A 21,904-nucleotide genomic window follows, 5' to 3' on the forward strand; every position below is an offset into this window, starting at 1 on the left:
ATACATATAAACATTAAAAAATATATAAAATAAAATTTGAATTATAAGAAAAAGCAAATTGCAAAAAACAATCTATTACACAATAGTTATCATGTTAAACACATTTATTATTAAAATTTGTTAGTTTTATTTATAATAAAAACTTTTTAAAATACTAGTGACATAATTTTAAAAATTTTATGAAATGAAAGTATTCTATATAAAATATTGTATTTTGTAAAATTTAATATATAAATTTTATTTACAATTTGGTTTTTCTTTTTAAATGGTGTGAAGAATTAACCTTTTTCAATCTTTTAAACATTAAAAATCTCATAAGAAATATGCACTATAAATAATATATTTTAAGTAATTTTTTTTCGTCCATATAATTCAGTGTTATACTTAAGGATATTTAAATAATTTAATTTTTTTTTGGGAAAAACAAAAAAATAATTTTTGATGAAATGCATAACTAATTAAATCAAATTCTTTCATAATTTAATTATTGAGAGAAATTTTTCAGTGAAATTTTATTTTGATAAACAAAATTATAAGTTTGTTGAAAAATATATTTAAAATTTATTTAAATGTGTTGATTTTTCTAATGCTTTTTTTACATTAGAGGAAATAATTATTTTTGAACATTTATAATTCATATACAGGTATCCCTCATAATATGGTAGATACAGTCTGAAAAAATGTTGTATTACGTGAATCCATTCTATATGAAACAAAGGAGTAATGCAAAACATAGGGTTAGGTTCCAGAAGTTAGCAAAAGTAAATTGTTTTTTTCTGTTACTAAGAAAAATATGTTTATTAAGGCAATTTATACTTCCTTTCCAATCAATAATTAATGTTTGTTCAGTTGAGTACTGAGTGATTTTAATTAATGATTTTTCCTTGAATTTTTGTTCGATTACTGAGATACCATTATTTTATTCATCATTTTTACAAATGATGTAATGCCTACGGTTAAAGTAAAGTTTAATAACACTTACCTAAAAATGTTTAAATAAACTTTACTACATATGAAGATTAATCTATAAAAACAAAACACAGTGAGTCTTAAGGACTAAAATCTGAAAGCAACACCATGACACCTGATTGCTAGGAAAGCTAGGACAAGAAAGAAAAAATTGCACTATTAGTTTTCATTAAAGTAAATCAGATGAGAAGCACAAAATAAATTGAAAATTTCAATATTTTAAAATCCATGAGCAAATTTGAGACAACACTTGTGCTTGCTTGAATAATAAAAAAAAAATCAAATGATGGCGTTTACACTTAAAAATTGTGAAATTTCTTACGGAAGATTTCCAAAATCGTGTTAGAATGAAACCATGTTGTACAAGGAATACTTGTATTACAGTGAGCAAATAAGACTTTTTGTTAAATTTTATATTGTTTAAACTATTAGTTTATTTATTTTAAATCATTAATTTATGCTACATACACACACAGTAAGTTGAGAAATAGATTAACAATACAAATTTTACAAAAAGTAATTAAAATGCTAAAATGCAATTTATGAATAAGGAAACTTTTTACAAAAACTGTTTTTTTTTTGTTAATCAGATATTTTTTTATCTAGATAACATTATAATTATAGTCAAGAAACACTGTATTCTTTGCATCAGCTTTATCTCCTCATAAAAAATTTAATAAAGCTGAATAAAAGGTGTTATAACAATATTGATACGTGTCATGTTAATAGACTACTGCATCAGACTGCTGGCTTGTTCAGGATGTCTTTTTGGACAGACAGAAGAGTTCAAGAATTGCAACATAAAACCAGATTATACTTAGTAAACTAAAATAGATATTATCTTTCTGTATGATCACACCTAATCATACAAGACTAGGTCATAAATACAAAAAACTACAGAAAGCATATGTTAAGACGCATTTCTTTCAAGTATCATTTAAATGTAATATCGTGCACTAACTCAGGTTATTGTCTTGCACAGGTGTCATGCCATATATACTACTAAAAAGTTTAGAAACATTTAGGCATAAACAATAAACCTACAACACACTCCAAAAGCAGCCATTTTAAACATCTCTCACAAATTCTTAAAAGCATATGTACAATATATTGATGGCATATAGTTACTATTGTGGTTGTTTTGATCTTAGTCTGTCATAACACTTGATATTGCATTGTACTTGCTATTGCCACAAAAACTAATATTACTCAATATTTAGACAAATTTGGGTTAATTCTATAATGTTAAGATTTTAAGATTGAAAGTGTAGAATATTGTTTTGGAAAGCTACAAGAACAGTTCTTAATATTTTATAATTCGAAATTTAACAATAGTTTATAAAAAGTCTAAATTGACTTTTTCTCATTTTGAATTATCTGATTTTTTTTTAATCATAAAATCTAAATATCAAAAACATTTTCATTTTTCAAAATTCAGTTTTATAAATCTATTATACTAAATTAATTATCTTGTTTTTTCGTAAGTTTATTTAAATGTAAATATAAAACTTTTTAAATTTGCAGAGAAGTGATTAACAAATTAAATTATGGAAACTAATGCATGTAATAAGTAGAAGCTAAATACAAAGCCAGTTTTATTTTTATATAATTTTGACATCAATGCCAGAGAATCAAAAAACTTAAATGAATGTAGGCAATTATTATTATTTGTATATTCATAAAGTTCAACAAAGTAAATGATATTTGAGGAAAAAAGTAAAAATACAAAAGAAAATTTTGTCCAAACAGGAAAACAAAGTATCAAAAGTTTTACACAGGAACTGTAAAAACATAACTAAATGATCACCTTAGTCTGCAGAGTTATAGCAGAATTATGGTTATTTATCTAAATCTACTGTAGTTTAAGTTCAAAATAAAATATTATTATTAGCTAATATATAAAAAAAAACTCCTGAAAAATTTGTTTCTTTTTTTCCCCCAGACCATAATTTGTTATACTGCTATCTTGTAATTCCTATTAATGCAATTATTAAATTAGTATAATTTCACTGATGTATGGTATTAAGTTATACATGAAATTTGAATACATATTTCAAGAGCATAAGATTCTTGTACTTTTTGTATTAAATCTGAATTTTATATTAACATTTTAATAGTTTATATAACTATGCAAAATAATTTATATTAAAATACTATAATAAAAATTTACTCTACAATCTTATTGCACAAAGCAGAAAATATTGCTTATTTATCTTTCCTGGTGATATGTTGAAATTTTACTAAAATGTTACCAAAACTTTTAGTAATATTGAAAAACAAATAGTTAAACTTTTGTTAATCAGTAGTAAGTGTTCATAAAGTTTTGTGTACTTGAACCACTTTGTGGAGAATAGATGTTTTGAGTGTTTAGGCATTCAAAACATCTATTCTGTTGAGGAAAAAAAAATTCTTAATAGTAAATGTTATGATTCACTTAGAATTTTGAAGTATACAGAGTTTTTTTTACCTTTTGGATATAGATAATCTAGACTTTCAAATCAAATAGAACTACTTAGTGTCAAAACTAGAATTGTGGCAATATTTATTAAATTTCTGGCAACAGTTTTAATAGAGCGCACACTCAGTTTTGGTCATTTAAAATGACCATCATGCAAACTAAATCATACAGTAAATCTTTGTGTATGGAATTTGTAAGGAAGAATACATATTTTACAAATTCAATTTTGTGAAACTGCTTAGCTTCTTAGTAGAAAATCCATTCCTTAGATGGCAGAAACAGGGCTTTAATCTTATAGGATACATTGCTTGGAAGTTATGCACTGTAATGTATTCTTCATCATATAGCTTTAATTGCTGGAATTTCTGGATGAGTTTTAAAGGTTACATAATGCTGAATACAGCATTACATAACTGGCAGATGGTTATTGATGAATGTTGTGTATGTTCCAGAGTGATTTGTAGTTGAACAGCACTTGTCTACTACTTGTCTTATGCTCTTCTGGTTTGTGGATTTTTGCAAACCAAAAAGCCTTGAGACCATTGCTTTTTCCATTTTGAGTTTTGAGCTAGAACTGTAGATGTAAAATAAAATGGAGAAAACACTGAGTTCGGCGTTATATGTACGTTTTCTTATCGCAAGCACTTTTGACGAACCTATAGTCGTCATCACGTGAATACAGAAATTTACTAAAAATTAAACGGAAATAATCTGATGAAGAACAGAATGCTTAAAATTTAAATTAAAACTTTTGTCAAAATCATTAAGAGAACACAACAAATATTCAAATGTGTTTGAAATTGAATGAGCAGTAAGCTCTGTGATATGCGAAGCAGTGCCTATGTGGATCCAGGCTTACGCTATATGTATATTGGAGTATGCTAATGGTTGCTTAATCGCTTGTACAGCATGACCCATACACTGGGCAGGTTGAGGGTAGGAGTATTGCATGTATCCAAGGTGGTAGTAAGAAGAGATTCCCATATAAAAACAAGTTTCCAATTTTTACAGCTCTTGAGCATAATTGATTGGGACCATAGCGGGTTGTAACCCTGCTCAAGTACCTTTTTTGTAAGTTCTGTGATGTGCCTACCCCTCACAACATTCTCTTGGTGCTTTGCAAGGCGACTGGCAAGCATTCTAGTAGTGGCTCCAATATACCTTGAGTTTACTCCCGTTGCAAGATTCTCCAGTGGAACAACATAAACCCCCCCAACTTTGAGAGTAGAAACCTTGTCCCTATCATTGCAAATGAGCTTGCATAGATTTGGAAGTGGAGATAGTGGTAGGACAAGGTTACGCTGCTTAAAAATACGGCAAATGTGTATATTAAGGGGTCCAAGGTATGGCAACGACGTTTGGACCACAGAAAATTCCCTCTTACTGCCTAGCGTAGTGCTTGGAAATAGTGATTTTTTTTTTTACCATATTGAGCACATGCATAAATTTAGCATGTGATAAACCAGCAGTGCATACTGCCAAAGTGATGTTGTCTAATTCAATGTTTACCAGCACTTGCAAAGATGATAGTAAGAAAGCCCATCTGATGAAGGCGGCAATGGCGGCATTAACATATCGTGAAGGCTGAAAGGCCTCTGCTGGGATAATGTGTGGTACTATGTTAGATTTGTAGTGAACCGAGAATTGTTGTCCTTCAGGAGATTTACGTATGTGCAAATCTAAGAACATTATTGCAGCGTCGTTTTCTTTCCTCCAAGTAAAATTGATGGAAAGATATATATACTTGAAAGTTGCTACATAAAGGTGAGAAACATCTCGTGTCTTCCCACGCTATGAGAATATCAACGTAATGCAAATACAGCCGCCAGTAGTGGATGGCAAGTGGAGAATTGAACGTTCTGTGCTCAATCTCTCTTATAATGAATTCCACTAGGATAGTGGATAAAAGTGGACCCTTGCTTTTGTAAATAGATTTTCTGATTGAAACAGAAATAATTATGCTTGGTGACAAAGGTGAGTGCAAGTTATTTCTGTTTCAATCAGAAAATCTATTTACAAAAGCAAGGGTCCCCCTTTTATCCACTATCCTAGTGGAATTCATTATAAGAGAGATTGAGCACAGAACGTTCAATTCTCCACTTGCCATTCACTACTGGCGGCTGTATTTGCATTACGTTGATATTCTCATAGCGTGGGAAGACACGAGATGTTTCTCACCTTTATGTAGCAACTTTCAAGTATATATATCTTTCCATCAATTTTACTTGGAGGAAAGAAAACGACGCTGCAATAATGTTCTTAGATTTGCACATACGTAAATCTCCTGAAGGACAACAATTCTCGGTTCACTACAAATCTAACATAGTACCACACATTATCCCAGCAGAGGCCTTTCAGCCTTCACGATATGTTAATGCCGCCATTGCCGCCTTCATCAGATGGGCTTTCTTACTATCATCTTTGCAAGTGCTGGTAAACATTGAATTAGACAACATCACTTTGGCGGTATGCACTGCTGGTTTATCACATGCTAAATTTATGCATGTGCTCAATATGGTAAAAAAAAAAATCACTATTTCCAAGCACTACGCTAGGCAGTAAGAGGGAATTTTCTGTGGTCCAAACGTCGTTGCCATACCTTGGACCCCTTAATATACACATTTGCCGTATTTTTAAGCAGTGTAACCTTGTCCTACCACTATCTCCACTTCCAAATCTATGCAAGCTCATTTGCAATGATAGGGACAAGGTTTCTACTCTCAAAGTTGGGGGGGTTTATGTTGTTCCACTGGAGAATCTTGCAATGGGAGTAAACTCAAGGTATATTGGGGTCACTACTAGAATGCTTGCCAGTTGCCTTGCGGGGCACCAAGAGAATGTTGTGAGGGGTAGGCACATCACAGAACTTATGAAAAAGGTACTTGTTGTTGTTTGATGTTTATTACTTTTGATGGAATGAATCAATTGAATTCTAAGTTTTCAATATGTATATATTAATATAGTTTTAAGAAATTGATATTTTCCAAATTCCCAACTAGATCAGGGGTAAAAATATTAAAATTTTTTTGTTCTTTAAATGAGATTCTTTTAATTTATTTTGTGTTGTTAATTTTATTGAACTTTTATTGAAATTAAACTAAAATATCTAAAGGTGATTGTAGCAATTATTAGGAATGAAAACAAACAATGCTGGGAAAGTTCAATAATGTTAGTAATGTTCAAAATAACCACTCAGTCGGTTTGACGAAACACATTTATATTTACAGTAAAATGTACAAAATAATACAGATTAGAGTCACAATTAAATATGCACAAACACTAATCCAACGACAACCGACTATTCCCGTACAAATTCGTCGAAAGAAACTCCTTACGACCTCCACAAACAGACTTGTAATTAACAGCACCTCCGAGTCAGGAACAAGTTTGTACTAAAACACTGGAGTTACTTTCCCCAGATTTCCGTAACGTCCAACGAGAGAGTTAGTTAGCACTTCGATAACGACGATCTCGATCCGATCGGATCCGATCTTCCCGATACGAATCCAGCCGATCCCGATACGAACCCGTTCCCGCCGAAACTACTGCTTATATAGCGGTCGGCGTTTAAATCCTCCGCCAATCAAATTTGAAAGTTTCCACAACGGCCGACAATGGTCACTTCCCGTCGGCCAATCGTCCGTCTGTCGTCGATTTGAAACACAACGGATCTTTCCAACGGCCATTTTTAACGGTTTTTCCGTTATGAAAGTTCGTTATAGTAAAACAGGGCGGAAATCGCTTCCCTAGGCGATTCCAAACCCTACAATGTTGCTAGCTTTTTTTAATTCAGAAAATTTATTTACAGATTTTATAGAATATCTGAGTGTGAATATATTTAATTTACTAACAGATTGTTTAATTATGGTATGGGATCATATATTTCAATGCTATCAGATCAGATTACACCAAAATTTTTTTAAGATGCTTGGTAAATCTAAAATTAAACTGAAGATATTTGTGATTTATATTATGATTGAAGAAAACGTGAGTCTAAAGCCAAATGATTGCTGGATTATATCAGGCTATATTAATGCTATTATTAATAATTAAATGTTAAGTAATTTGGCCTAGAGGTAGGTGTTAGGTGCCATCTCTTGATAAATTTAATAATTATAATTAAATTAATATTTTAATAATTCAGAAAGTTCTGGAAAAAAGAATTGGCCCAAAGTTTTGGAACTCTAATATGCAACTCTTACATATTGTGTAGTCTTGTTGCCAGTTACACCAGCCAAGACTTCTGTCTGATCTTTGTTTCCAGAACCATTTAAATATAACCATACTGGTTACTCAATGCTGACTGAGGATGATTCAGTACACACTGCCTAACTCTCAGTATGGCGTTCAGCTTGCTATTGCTTTACCCTGGCATTGGTGTATATATACAAATAAATAAACATCCAAAAATTTATCCTGATTGCCAGATTATATAAGGCTATATTAATGCTACTATTAAGAATTAAGCCAAATTATTTAATATTTATAAGTGTGTTCATAACATTTAATAATTAATAGTAGCTTTGCAGATTATATTGGGCTATATTAATCATTTGGTTTTAAACTAATAATTGGGCCTTGAGGTATAACTAATTAATAATTAACTAATATAACTTTTACATGATTATATTTTTAAAGTGAAAATTCATGGAATTTTTGTAATCTTAACTGTATATAAATATAAGTTACATTTTACACAATTTATGAAGTTTTTGTTTGGATTCAACTGTAAATTTTGAGAACATTTTTAAAATTGAATCCAAACAAATTAATTTCATAGTTCATAAATAGTTTAAATAAATTTAAAATGATTTAATTTTATTTTTAAATTTTGTTAGTGTCAACGTCATGATGTCATATTGAAACATATGTTACTTTTATGGAAAAACAGAATTCCAATGTCAATTGAAGTTTTGCTATATCCAGAATGTTGTTCAAATTCTACTAGTAATCAAACTATTGATAATTCATCAGTTTCAGATATATCTTACTTATTGTTAGAGCAATGGACAATACATATGTTACCAAGAAGGTAAGTTTCTAATTATTATTATTATAAAAAATAAAAATGATTAAGACAATGATAAATAACAATTTCATTCCAGAATAGTCTATATTAAATACCAACAAAATTAATAAAATAAACATGCATTGCATTCAAACCTTTTTATACAAAAACAATTTTAAGTAAAAGTCAAAATTATTATTATTATATTATTTCAAATTGTATATTAATGAAATGTAATATATAATAGATTTTGTTGTGAGAAACAAACTTATTCCACACTTAAATTGCTTTCACAAGTTTTAGGGCTGTTTATCAATTTAATAATAAAATACATTACAGCACATTATTTTGGTGGCAATATGCATTTTTAGGCTTATGTATACAAAATTAGCTTTGCTAACTGGATGAAAAAATGAATGTACTTTGAATTTTCAAAACAACTGACAACAGCAACATGCTCCCCATCAGTTATGAAAATTCAAAGTACATTAATTTTGTAAAATAATATTTTGATGTAATTACAGTAAATTAATTTCAACATATTTTATTTTGTGATAATAGTTTAAATTAAATTCATATTTCAATAATGCATGCAATTAACAAAATTTTGCAATTTTTTGTTTCTTTTTCCTTTGTTCAAACAATATAGTGCAATCGCTCGACCATTTGGCATTTTTCATCATTAACTTTTATTCAACACTTACATCTGTTATCAATAACTTTTAATCTAAATTTTTATGTGAAGAATGGAAAATAAAAGACATGATTAAGCTACTTAAAAATACACTCTAATTCTAACATCAAATAGTTATTTTCACTTTCTGAATTTCTGATCACAAAAGGGATATGTATATAACCAGTAAACTTCAACCATTAGGGAAGTGTTAAAATGTGTTGTTAGTTGTTTATATTATTATAGAGATATCTTTTACTCCAAAAAAAATGAGTATAAATTCCAATTAGTGACCTGTTGAAATTTGTAACAGTTTAATTCCAGCTAGTCCAAATTACAAAGTAATTATCAACTGGATTACAAAACTGTGTTACTGTGTGTGTACTTTTTATTTATAAAATTAATTTTTTTTAAAAATTTTGTGTTGTACAAAGAGGCCTTTTTATCATATCCATCATTGGTTTGGCAAGGCCCATAATGGGAGCAGCAAAGTAGTGAGGGATGGGACCTAACATATCTGAATCAATTATCTCCAAAAGATTATGGGGTTTTTCAATTTCCTGGAGCCATTCCCGAATCTCCAGAGTGGTAGGTTGACTTTTTAACCTCCTCCAATCATCCAGGCATCTTACAATTTGAATTAGTTAACTTTTACAGCTATATAATTATATTCAGATTATTATAGCATTTGAAACTTGAATACAAAATATTTGTCATTATGTAAAATTAAAGATCGAATTAAATATTGTTTACAAAATATTAAAATCTTATTACATTAAATTTAAGCTAATGCTAGTAAAACATAATAGAGAATTGGATTTTTAAAAATCTGATTATTAATAACATAATTTATCAATATAGTATGTTAATGAAATAAAACTTGTATTAATGTTCTGCATTTCTATTTTATTATTGATAAACTCATCTTTAGGTTAATATAAGACTGATATTTTCAGATGCATAAAAATAGCACATATTTATTTACAGAATAGCAATTAAATCTAGATGAATGATTTAGATTTTAATTATGATTTAAATGAAATGTCATGTAATTTTTCTAGTGATACTTAGCCTGTTCTAAAGCAACTAATTCAATATATTTTTATAAAGTTCTTATTGGTAATATTTCTTAAATGTAATTATATATTTGGCAATGAGTAATTAATAATGGTTCAACTTTTTTTTTATTCAAAAATTTTTTAGGATAACAGATGCTACCATTAGTTGTCGTGGTCTTATTCAAGCTGTCAGATCATTCCTTCACTTCTCTCAGTTAAGTGCTTGGTTGAGTTTAACTGGAGGACAGTCACCGCAGAATATACACTACAGGTATTTACTTTTTAAAATAGATTTAAATAATTTTAATTAATTCTGTTTTTACTTATAAGTGAAATTAACCTTTTAGGGTATGTGTTCCAGAAGAAGCTTTCTCAAGTAAGTTTACAACAAAACCAGATCTTCATGTCTTTCCTATTGCCAATGTGGCTCGTAGCAATGCAATGAAAGTTGTAGTTAGGTCTCATCCAAGATGTGGAAAGATACCAAAACTTGAATGTTTTAAACATAATGTTGTGTGTGATGGATTTGAATCCCCCAAGCCATCAATAAGCAAGATAAAATCTGTTCTTGAGGAAGAATGTGGTGCCAATTGCAAAGATGATGATTTTTGTCCAGAAGATGGAATTATTAATGAACAGTTCTCTTCAACGTTTAAACCCCCCTCACAAAAGGTAATGCAAAACAAAAGTCCAGCTGATTGTATGCTTGGTGAAAGTCTTTTGGATCCTCCACCTTCTCTTCAGATGTATCCAAAACGCTATCAATCACCTTCTCGTTGTGGAAGTCCAAGTATTGAAGTACCTGAACATCTTATGTTTGGAAAAGCAGCTAATGTAAGAAGAGAAGCTGAAAGAAACAGAATTCATTCCCAAGGTAAAGAACGAAGCAGACCACAACGAAGACCTGTAATAGAAAGATTTTTAAAGAAAAATTTCAATGATGATGATAGAATTGGCAAAGAAGAAATTAGTGGAAAACATACACTACCCTCTTCAGAAAGATTAGAAGGTATGAAAAGTAAATTAAAACTGGACCAGAATGATATGGAAGTATGCAATTATGTATGTAATGGTAATGACACTTCTATACCATTAGAAGAGATGCAGCATGTTTTAAACAGACTACGACAAAGGTGTCCAGGCACAAAGCATTCCACAAATACTTCACAGATACCATTTCAAACAGAAAAACCATCAGTATTTAACATCATTCCTCAAAGGACAGATTTACCTTGTAGCTCAAAGCAAAAATATTTATCATTAAATGAAACTACAGAAAGAACTTTATATCAGAAGCAGTCAAAAACAACTGAAATTAAAAGTAAATTAGCCAAATTTACTGAGGAATGTAAAATACAAAAAAATATAGCAACTGAAAATGAATTTGAAAGTTCCTTTCTTTCTACAAAATTGAATTCAGACATTTCAGACCAATTAAATTCTGTGCCTTCAGTTAACAATGCTCATTCAATAAGTAATGTAAAGTCAGAAAAAAGAATCAAATGTGCTAGCAACAATGATATGAGAGATTCAGGAAATGAAAATTTTAAAACTGTTTGTATAACTTCTGATTCAGTAATTAATAATAATGTAGATATTCAAACATATCAAGAAGAATTGAATGAAATGTCTACAAATCAAAATTTTAATAACAAATGTGATTGTTTTCAAAACGTGTGTCAGAATAAAAGTTGGATTGCTGGCTTAGGATATGGAGGACAAAAATCTTCTCTTGTGCAAAATTTATTAAGAGCAGGAGCATTAGCAAAAGAGGTAAACTTTTTTATTGCAACAAATAATATTAATATCAAATAATATTGATATAATTTATTTTTAAGTTTAGATTTATTTGAACTGTTTTCTGAAACACATTTAATTTTTTAGTCCATTCAGATAAATCTCAGTTTTATCAGATTACTATTAAAATTTAAACAATTTAAGCAGTTTCAAAACTTTGAAACTTATAATTCAAAATTATAAAACTTAATCATAATATACCAAATACAATTTTAAAATTATTAGTGCTTGGATTATATGGAACATTTACTTAAATATATGCCCTCAATTTTGATGACTTGTAATATGTTGTAGAGCATCAGAAAATAAATTATGTATTATTTTTTTCTTATTGGGTCTTTTTTGGGAATGTATTCAAACATCACTCATTATATAAAGCAATTATTTTAGTTTTATATGGAAACATTTTCTGATTTGAATGAAACCCCTATGAAAGTAGTTTTTACAATGATTAATAAAATAAAGAATATATTGATTTAGAGAAATTTGAAATGCAGTAACAAATTTTTTAGTCAAAATTTCATGAAGAGGCTGTTATCCCCTTGAAATTGCAGAACTCTATACAAAAATAACTACCACCAGTTATAGAACAATATATCTTTTCCAAGAAATTTAATTTCTTGCTTTCATAAATAATTATGAATAAACATATGCTGTAATGTGTGTTATTTTACATATAATTATTAACTGTTGGCCTCAGTTGACATTTTTGATTATTAAAAACCAGAATCTTTGAGAAATTATTTGACTTTGTTATATTGAAGTAGTGTCACAGGGGTGTTATCCTCTTAAGAGGGATTTCAATTAAAAATGCAAAAAAAATTTTGATCTGCTCTACAGCATGTAACCAAAACATTTTTTATATTATAGAACTTTTATCGGATTTTGAAAACTTTATGGTGTGACTAATGCCCCATAAGTTTTTCTAAAAATTAATAAATGCAAAATTGTTTAAATTAAACAGTCTAGAGATGAAAAACAACAGAATTAAGATTTGCTATTAAGATATAACTAATTAGTGGCAAATCAAAAAACCTTACTTAATATAATAGTGAAAATAACAATTGTCAAATAAATAGAATTCAAAGTGAGTGATATATTTTAGTAAAGCACTTTACCTTTTAACTAGACTGTGTAGAATTTCTTGCTAAAGCAACTATTGAAAAATGCATGTAATAAGTGAAATATAAAAAGTTAATTTAAAATTTATAATAGCTGAATTTCTTTGCAAACTTGGAAATTGTGAAGTGAATATTTTCATTCTTGTGAAAAAATGAGAATAAACATGCCAACACTCCAGATTCTTTGTGGTTAAAACTTCTTAGGTTTTTACTTAAATTCAAATATTAATCTATTATTAATCAAACTCCTGAAAACTTGAAGAAACTATTTGAAAAAATCTATCTTGTATACCTTTTTGTCCAGTTCAGTTCAAAAATATTAAGGTATTCAAGACTATCTTAAATTCTATCAGATGAGTAGTATAATGTTGACTTTTAATTTCCTTTTTTCTTAAGATACTTTAAAATTTTCAAGTGTTTGGTTTGAAATCTCAATCTTTACATTTACAATAATATCACATCATCAGTGTGAGATTATTATTATTCAAATTTCACAAAACTAAGTAAAGAATAATGTTTTAAACTATAAAATTAGCAACAATAAATTAGTAAAATTATTAAAATTTTTAACTTTTTACTATTCCATTTAAAGAAACCAAGAAAAATAGTCAAATTTTGTTCTTTACACTACACTATTTTCATTATCTTCAGACTGAATTGATATTTCAATGCTAAGCAAAAGAATAGTAAAACACTAATTTCTAAAAATTTAGAGTTTGTTCTTTGCACTTGATATATTGAAACAACAATCTTTTCAAAGTAATTTAGCAGCTTGGATGAAATTATTATTCTATATAAAATATCAAAAATCTTCAGCAAACAAAATATTTTATCTTTGATCTCCACTTTTTAGCTTAGTACATACATTTCTAGTAATGAAAACTGGAATGATGAAAGTAATTTACTTTCAATTAGTAAATTAGTTCCCTGCCATTTCAAGAAATTGAGTGAACTGAACATTCAAACACAAGTGAAGACTAACATCCTAAACAAAATACAGTAAATTTCATTATTTTGATATCAGATAATTCGAAGTATCATGTAATTTAAAGTAAAGTGTAGTCCCTGGCCAAGAGAATAGGATTTTGCATAAATTTTAGTTCAGATAATTCAAAATATGCATACAATGAAATTCAAAGTCATTATCTGGACCAGTGACCTACAAAAATATTATTTAATTTGAAATCTTCCATAATATTGTGTTTATAAGAATGCTTCCATGCCCAAGTAGCAGTTTTGGTTTTACCAATTATACATTGTTGATTTATTGGACATCCATTTAGGATCATTCAGACATTGTACACATTGCCAATGAAGAGAGAATTTTATTTTTATGGAAGAAATCTGTTTGGCATTTATTTTTGACATTATCTGCAAAATCTATTGTTTCAATAATTAATTTCAAAGACCATTAAATATCTTCCAAAGGATATGGCCCTTGTATTATCCAATTAGCTAAATCTCCAAGCTGTGACACTTGCATTGCACCCAACACAGATCAATATGACTCCCTCTAATCATTTCAAAAGATTTGTCACTAGAAAAAATGTGCAGCACCATGCACAGCTGTTACAACTGTACCTGGTACTGCTTTTTTTTCTAGTGATGAATTTTTTAGAATGATTAGTAATATTGATATATGTTAGGTGCAATGCACGTGTCACAGTTTGGAGATTTAGCTAATTGGATGATATCAAGGCCATATCTTTTGGCAGATGAACAAGATACAGATCTGATTAATGCAGAGGGGAAAAACTGGCCATTAAATACATGTATATTTATGATAGAATGCATACTTATAGCTTTGGTTGTAAACAGAACTTGTTTTCATCAGATCAGATAATTTTCATAATCTCAAACTCAAGATGAAATTCTTGGTAGTTCTTATTGAGCACTTATGCTTCTTTCATACATTATTTTCAGGTCTTGCTTTGAATGAAATTTGATTACATTTTCATTAAGAACATGCCAACTGATTGTTTTTTCAAAGTAGCTTAAATTACTAAGTAATAACTTTTTTAATATTAAAGCATGAACAGGTGAAATTATACAAGATAATGTCATAATTTTATTCAAGAATTACAGAACACTTGGCTTCGAATTATCTGAAATTTTTTAAATAAATGTTTTTTTTGGTCTCTCGAGTTTTGAAATAATGAAGTTTTACTGTAGTTACTCCTAACATTGAGTTTTTTTTATGCAAGCTACTAAAATGTATTGTTTGAAAGGAAGGGGGAAAAAAACTACAATACACTCAAACCTGTTTTTGTGCGATTTGTTTTGTGTGATTTTTTGTGTGCAGTATATGAATTTCAATCAAATTGGTATACTGCACAAAAATAATTGCACAAAACACATTGCACGTATAAAAAAATCACACAAAAAAGACCGCACAAAAACAGGTTTGAGTGTAATAAGAATATAATTAAGTATTTTTTTAAACTTTTTAATTTTTTAAAAGTTATTAATAACCGATCCCATTGCTTTTATTTAATTTTATACATTAATAAGAATATAGTTGGAATATGTAATCTTCATAGCTACTATGCTTCAAATCTTTCTTTTCTCACCTGGAGAAGTCAAATTCTGATGAATATTTTTCATTAGTGAATTACTTAGGAAAGTCAAAATGTTTGAATGCCAGCATATAAAGAAAACAAAAGTTTGCTAGAGACTAATATAGTTGTTAACTCAATATTCACTTCAGCTTTTGTTTTTTGCATATTTGTTTTGTGAATTAAGTTTTATTATGAATTCATATTTATTTACAGATTGTCTTAGCAAGAATTCTAAAAGTCATAATAGAAACAAAAAAATTTAATTTGATACAAAAGCACTAATTATATATATTTAATCATAACTTAAAAATATAATAAAATTTTTAAGAAAAGCTTGATAGGATTTCTTATCCAGTCTGGTTAAAGAAATTGTTGACAAGTGTAACAGATGTATTTAAAAGTATAATGGACTAAAATTTAAGACAGATGAATCTTGTTCTTAAGCATTTGTTTGTTTTTCTGTTTGTGTTCAAAGATTATGGCTGAGTTTACCTGAAGATTTTTAATGTAAAATTGTTAATGTAGGTAAAAACATCAGTAATTATATGGATTTTGCTGGAAAGTTGAAGGTGTGGATTTATGTTTGGAGTACAGATACTGTTTCTCATATACAAGAAATTTTAAAATGTTTAACTAGTTCTTCTCTAAGAACTCTTAACTTTGTTAGTAATGACAACTCCTTCTGTATTCAGAAAAATATGTGAAGTTTTACTTTTTGATACAGAAAGTTAAATGAAACTAAATCAGAACTGTAGTTTGAATAGATTATCAGAGATAATGACTTATCTGGAAAATTGCATTTATTTCATTGTATGCAGGCAGAAATGTTAATGTAAACATTCACAAGCATTCAATTTTGACATATTGAAAATTTCCTAATATACTTAAATGAATGTCAATTGATACATGATGATAATCTTTCTTTAAATTGTAAGTTAGCAACAACTTTGTACATTGTATAAAGTAGCCATTCTTTTCCCTCCAATCAACATTTTGAAGATTTTTATATTAAAAGATGTCATATTTTATGAAGAAAGATTCACATTGGTGATTATCATTTGTTTTCAGATTGATATGTCTGGAAATTGTCATAATTTAGAATATCAGATATATTCTGATAGTTTTCTCTAAAAAGATTTTTCAATTAGAGCTGCAGTTCATGTGAACACACTTGTTTTTCTGTGTTTGTCTAATGGCTTGCTTTTATATTTTTAAGTTATGAGACTGAGGCATATTTATTTACTTTTTCTACATAATGTATTTCTTTGAATTAATTCTTCAGTATGAGTCATATATTTTTTAATCAGTTGCTTTGGACACTCAGTAATGGAGAACCTAGTGATGGAGACTGTAGCAAAAAGTTGACATATTCAGCTCAGCCTTTGAGTCTTTTCATACTGGTTTAGTTTTTCATGTAAAAGTTGAGTCTATTAATAGAATTTAATTTTGCTTCAATTTTACTTAACCAAGTAAAAATTAGTACCATTAACAGTTATTTTTTATTCATTATATATATATTTTATATATTAATTATTGATGAGTATCAGATATAAATAGCAAATTCATTGTAAATATATTTGCAACAAAATTTTAAGAAATTTTATTAGTAAATAAAAGTGAAGGATTTTATGAAATGAATAAAAAATTTCTTAAATTTAAGCATTTTACAGAACAGTTCAGAAAAGTAGTAGTGTTTTTTAAATAAATTTTAATATTATTTAAAGTATTAATGTTTGTTTAAAAAAGTAGTACAGATATTATTTTGTTTAAAAAATGGAATGATATATCATAATGAATTTGAGCCCATGATGACTAAACAATTAAACGTTAGTATATACAATTTTAAAAAATTTGAATGATTTAATTAGGTTTAACTTAAATTCATATTTTAAAAAATGTTTTTAAGAGTATAAAGCTTTGAAAGATTGAATTTATTGTAATGTTTTTTGATTAGAATGATTTGGATCGAAAGAGTCATCTAGTTCCATCAGCTGATCAAAAAGCTCAATTTAGAAGATCCCTTGACAGTGCAACATGCATGGTTTTTCATCAGAAAACAGGCCTACCATTAACCTCAAGTCCTGTAAGTTAAACAGGGTTTGGGGAATTTTTAAAGAGTTTTATATAATTTTAATAAATTCAATTTTGTAAAAATAAATTGTTATTAAAAAATTAGATCTCAATGGCTTTTTCAAAAATTATAAAATGTATTTAAAATATTTTTGTGATTAAGTTTTGCACATAACCATTTTAGTTTTAAATTTACTACAATAGATAAAATATAAAATTCATCAATTTTTTTTTTAATTTTTTGATGCCCTGCTCAAGCTAACTGGAGTTTGGGATAAGTGATCTCGGAACTTAAGTTCAGAATTGCTGAATGACATTTCATTTGTTTAATTAAACCGTTTAATTAAACCATTTACTACCTTATTCAAATTTAGTTATAATTCAAAATTAGTCATATTTGATCAATTAATTTCTTGATTTTAATAAATTTTAAATCATTACTTCAATAGTATGTACAAGTTAAAGGTTTTTTCAAAGTAGAACAAGAAGTTTAGCAACGCTTCAAGTCTAATTTGATAGTGTCATGAACCAACAATGCTTATGCAGCCATGTATCATAGTGGTAATGTCATAAGAAGAATTAAATTTTGAAAGTTTATTTACTGCAGATTCTAGGGATGATAATCAAAACTTTAAGGCTATGCATGGCATTTTTATTTTATAAGACCAAAATTTAATTCTTTTCATACTTGTTTGAACAGAATTGTACAATAATCCCATCTCTTAATGTATGCTGTAGAAGCAATATATCTGAAAACCTTAGACTTTAGATCCTTAAGTATTCTTAGATCACTTTCTTCTATTATTATTTAGATTCTGTGAACTATCCTTTAAGAAGTTTGTAAACACAAATCTTTTATAGTCACAGATAATTCAGTTGCCTTAATCTTGTCTAGTAACTTTTCTTTATGTAACTCTCCACTGTAAAAATATTCTATGAATTGTAAGGCATTTCCAGTTGTTGTAACACTTAATTTAATAATAGTACTAGCTTTATTATTATTTCTTCACTTTGGATTCAATGAGATGTGATGACAGTCAGGGTCACTGGCTCATGGCATTTTCAAATCTGATTATTGAATTGCCAAACTCTGTTCTCCTTTCAAGTCAAGTTTTCATTTGATTATCTGGTATAATAATATAATAATTAATAATAATATAATAATTAATAATAAAATAATAATAATCTGATATGTAATTGTGATATGTGATAGCATAATTTATGTTTATTTGGTTATTTTTTACATTATAATTCAATTTTAATGTCAAATTATTTAATAAATAAATGTAAACAATGCTGTCATCTTGTATTAAATTAGGCATTTCTAACATATTAAATTCTTACCATAAGGAAAGATTGAGTTAGAGCAGGACTCAAACTTGCACTAGATTAAATCCTGTTCTGAATTGATCTTTTTTTCCCTACTGGTTTCTAAATTATTTAATTCAATTAAACTATTAAAGTTATTACAAGATACAATATTTTTGTAATAAATTTAATGTCTAGAATTTGGCCCTATTGTATCTTTAGCACCAAATTATGTAATAAACTGAATTGTATGAAAAATAGCTTTTTGTTTTTGTATTAGTTGTTTTGATAGCAGTCCTAAAAAGTAACTTAAATAAAAGTTTATTTTTATAAATGTGATTATACAAATTTGAATAAAGAAATTTTGTCAGTGTTTTGAAATGCTTTTGAATCCAGGAAGACTTAAAGGGGGACCAATTCAAAGATGAAAATATTTGAAAAATAAGTACCTTTTTACTATTTTGTGGATGATGATTGCACAAACATTGTATTGTGGATGGTGAATAAATCACATGAGTCATAAAGGTTTTTAATAATGTTTTGAAATTTGAACAAATAAATTTCTTTTTGGATTCAGTGGGGAGGGAGAACTTAGACCTCCTGTTGTATCTGCTGCTGATGTCAATAGAATTTTAAATATTCTTAAGATCAGTGTTTCTACATAATCTAATATTTAAGTCATGCAGTTATATAAATATTTTATTGCTTTATCATCAAAGATTAGGTTTTGAATTGAATCAATATATTTTTTATATTAGAATAATTTTTTAGAATTTTTAAAATTATTAATTTTTTTAATTATCAGAAATGCCTTTGTCAATATAAACATGAAAAAGAATGAATATATATTAATAAAATAATTCAAATTATATTTGCTAATAAATTTGAATAATTTAACAATAGTTTTCAGAATATTTTATTTAAAAAAGAAACTGTTGACATATAAGATAAGTTGAGAATCTTGGAACTTTGTTCTTTTTTATTAAATTATATTCAGTTAACACACACACAAAAAAAATCCTTTAATAATAGTTGATATAATTATCAATACAATGTAAATGCACATGTAAAAAGAAAGAAAATTAGAATTATATGATATATTAATTACTGTTATAACACAATTTCATACTGTTATAACACAATTTAATACAATGCAAACCTGCCTTTAATGTGTCATAAGCTGTATCAGATTAATGTGACATTTGGAAGACTAAGGCAGTAAAAGCATTGACCTGCTGCTCTAAGAGGTCCAGGATCAAATCTGGGTGGACAAACCCAGGAATTTTTTTGTGTTCATTCTGGAAATATCAGGTCCCATACCTTGTTGCTTGGTACTCCTTTGTGAATAATTCTATAGTAATATAAATGAACTAGGTCTAATTGTAATACAAAGGTTTTGTGAACATTTTATCATCTCCAATTGAAAAGTTTTTTTTATTAGTGACTAAAATTTTCAATCTTAAACAGATCATCTTCAGATCTGAATACACAACTGAATTAGAATGTGAAATTGCTGATTTCTTTCCAAATTATTAGTATGTCATTGTCATTGATGTATCTTTTATTTTTATATAAAAGTTAGGATACATAATGTATGGTAGGATAGAAGATAACACTAATTGCTCTAACTGGCATATGATTAATTCACATAAGTCTTCCGATAGGGGTTGCCCGTAGGGATGCCTTCCTTTTGTAAAAATAAGCAGTTATTATACTGGAAAAATGATGTGTAGCACATTATGTGTATGAGCTTTAAAACGTGTTGGTAGTGTTTGGAATCCCCTGCTGTTTTTAATAATAAAACATGAAGAGTGCAAAAACATGGTTCAATTTTAACAGATGAATATAGGAAATCAAAAACAGTAATAAGAGATATTACCCATTGATTAAAAATGTTGTAAGACTGACTATTTACAGAGGTTTTTAGTGTGCTTTTAACACTAATGATGATCTAGATATCGCTAATGAGTCATTACAGGATTACAAGTACACTGTAAAAAACCCGATAGAGATAGTCTTACAGCATCTCTGTTGGATGGGTAACCTTTTTTTATTACTATTTTTGATTTTGATTTCCTTTATCCATCTGTTAAAATAGAATCATGTTTTTGATGTTATATTATTAAAAACAGCAGGGGATTCCAAGCACCACTGACACATTTTAGAGCTCATGCACGTGATGTGCTACATGTCATTTTTCCAGTACAATAACTGCTTATTTTTACAAAAGTGAGGAATTGCTATGGTTATCCCCTTATCAGGAGACTTATGTGAATTAATCATCTGCCAGTTAGAGCAATTATTATTACCCTCTATTCTACCATACATTATTTAATAAGATACGTCAATGACATACTAATAATTTGGAAAGAGCAACCCGATATCAATTCTTTTTTACAGCATATCAAGGATAAGGATTAACCTTTAAAGGAAGATCAAGCAAGCAATACAGGAGGGCATTTTTTAGATGTACAATCCACCTTATAAATAGATAAATAGCTGCATACAAACTAACATATTTTATAAACCAAGCTACTTACCTGTATTTAGCCCTGTGACATCATGCAATCCCTTTACATATAAAATAGCAGCTTTTAGTGTATTTGCTCAAAGAATGTTTACACATTGTAGCAGTAAGGATGACACTGATAAGAAACTACAATGGCTTACAACAGTAGCCATGTAGCACAGATATCGAAAAACTTAATACATAAGCTGGCTGAGCTGTTTTATATTAATCACCCACAACCTCACTCTAATAACACTTGATCTAGTAATGCTACTAATGATTATTTAATAGCGGATTATAACCATGCATTACATAGAATATACAGAGAAATAGCAAACAAGAAGAAAAACGACATTAGGGTATAAACACCTGCCT

The 21,904-nt window shown here is 28.1% G+C and overlaps 1 protein-coding gene across 1 annotated transcript in view; it reads left to right on the forward strand.

The window, feature by feature from the left end:
• Positions 1–21,904, forward strand: part of atos (atossa) — a 54,803-nt gene that overhangs the window by 13,328 nt on the left and 19,571 nt on the right. Inside the window, exons 3-6 of the mRNA XM_067286887.1 lie at positions 8,266–8,459; positions 10,312–10,437; positions 10,514–11,939; positions 17,597–17,725. Of these exons, the coding sequence (XP_067142988.1) occupies positions 8,266–8,459; positions 10,312–10,437; positions 10,514–11,939; positions 17,597–17,725 (1,875 nt within the window). The remainder of the gene's footprint in view (positions 1–8,265; positions 8,460–10,311; positions 10,438–10,513; positions 11,940–17,596; positions 17,726–21,904) is intronic.

Source organism: Centruroides vittatus, unplaced genomic scaffold, assembly GCF_030686945.1.
Source record: "Centruroides vittatus isolate TY-2023 unplaced genomic scaffold, ASM3068694v2 scaffold_386, whole genome shotgun sequence".
Classification (NCBI taxonomy): Eukaryota; Metazoa; Arthropoda; class Arachnida; order Scorpiones; family Buthidae; genus Centruroides; species Centruroides vittatus.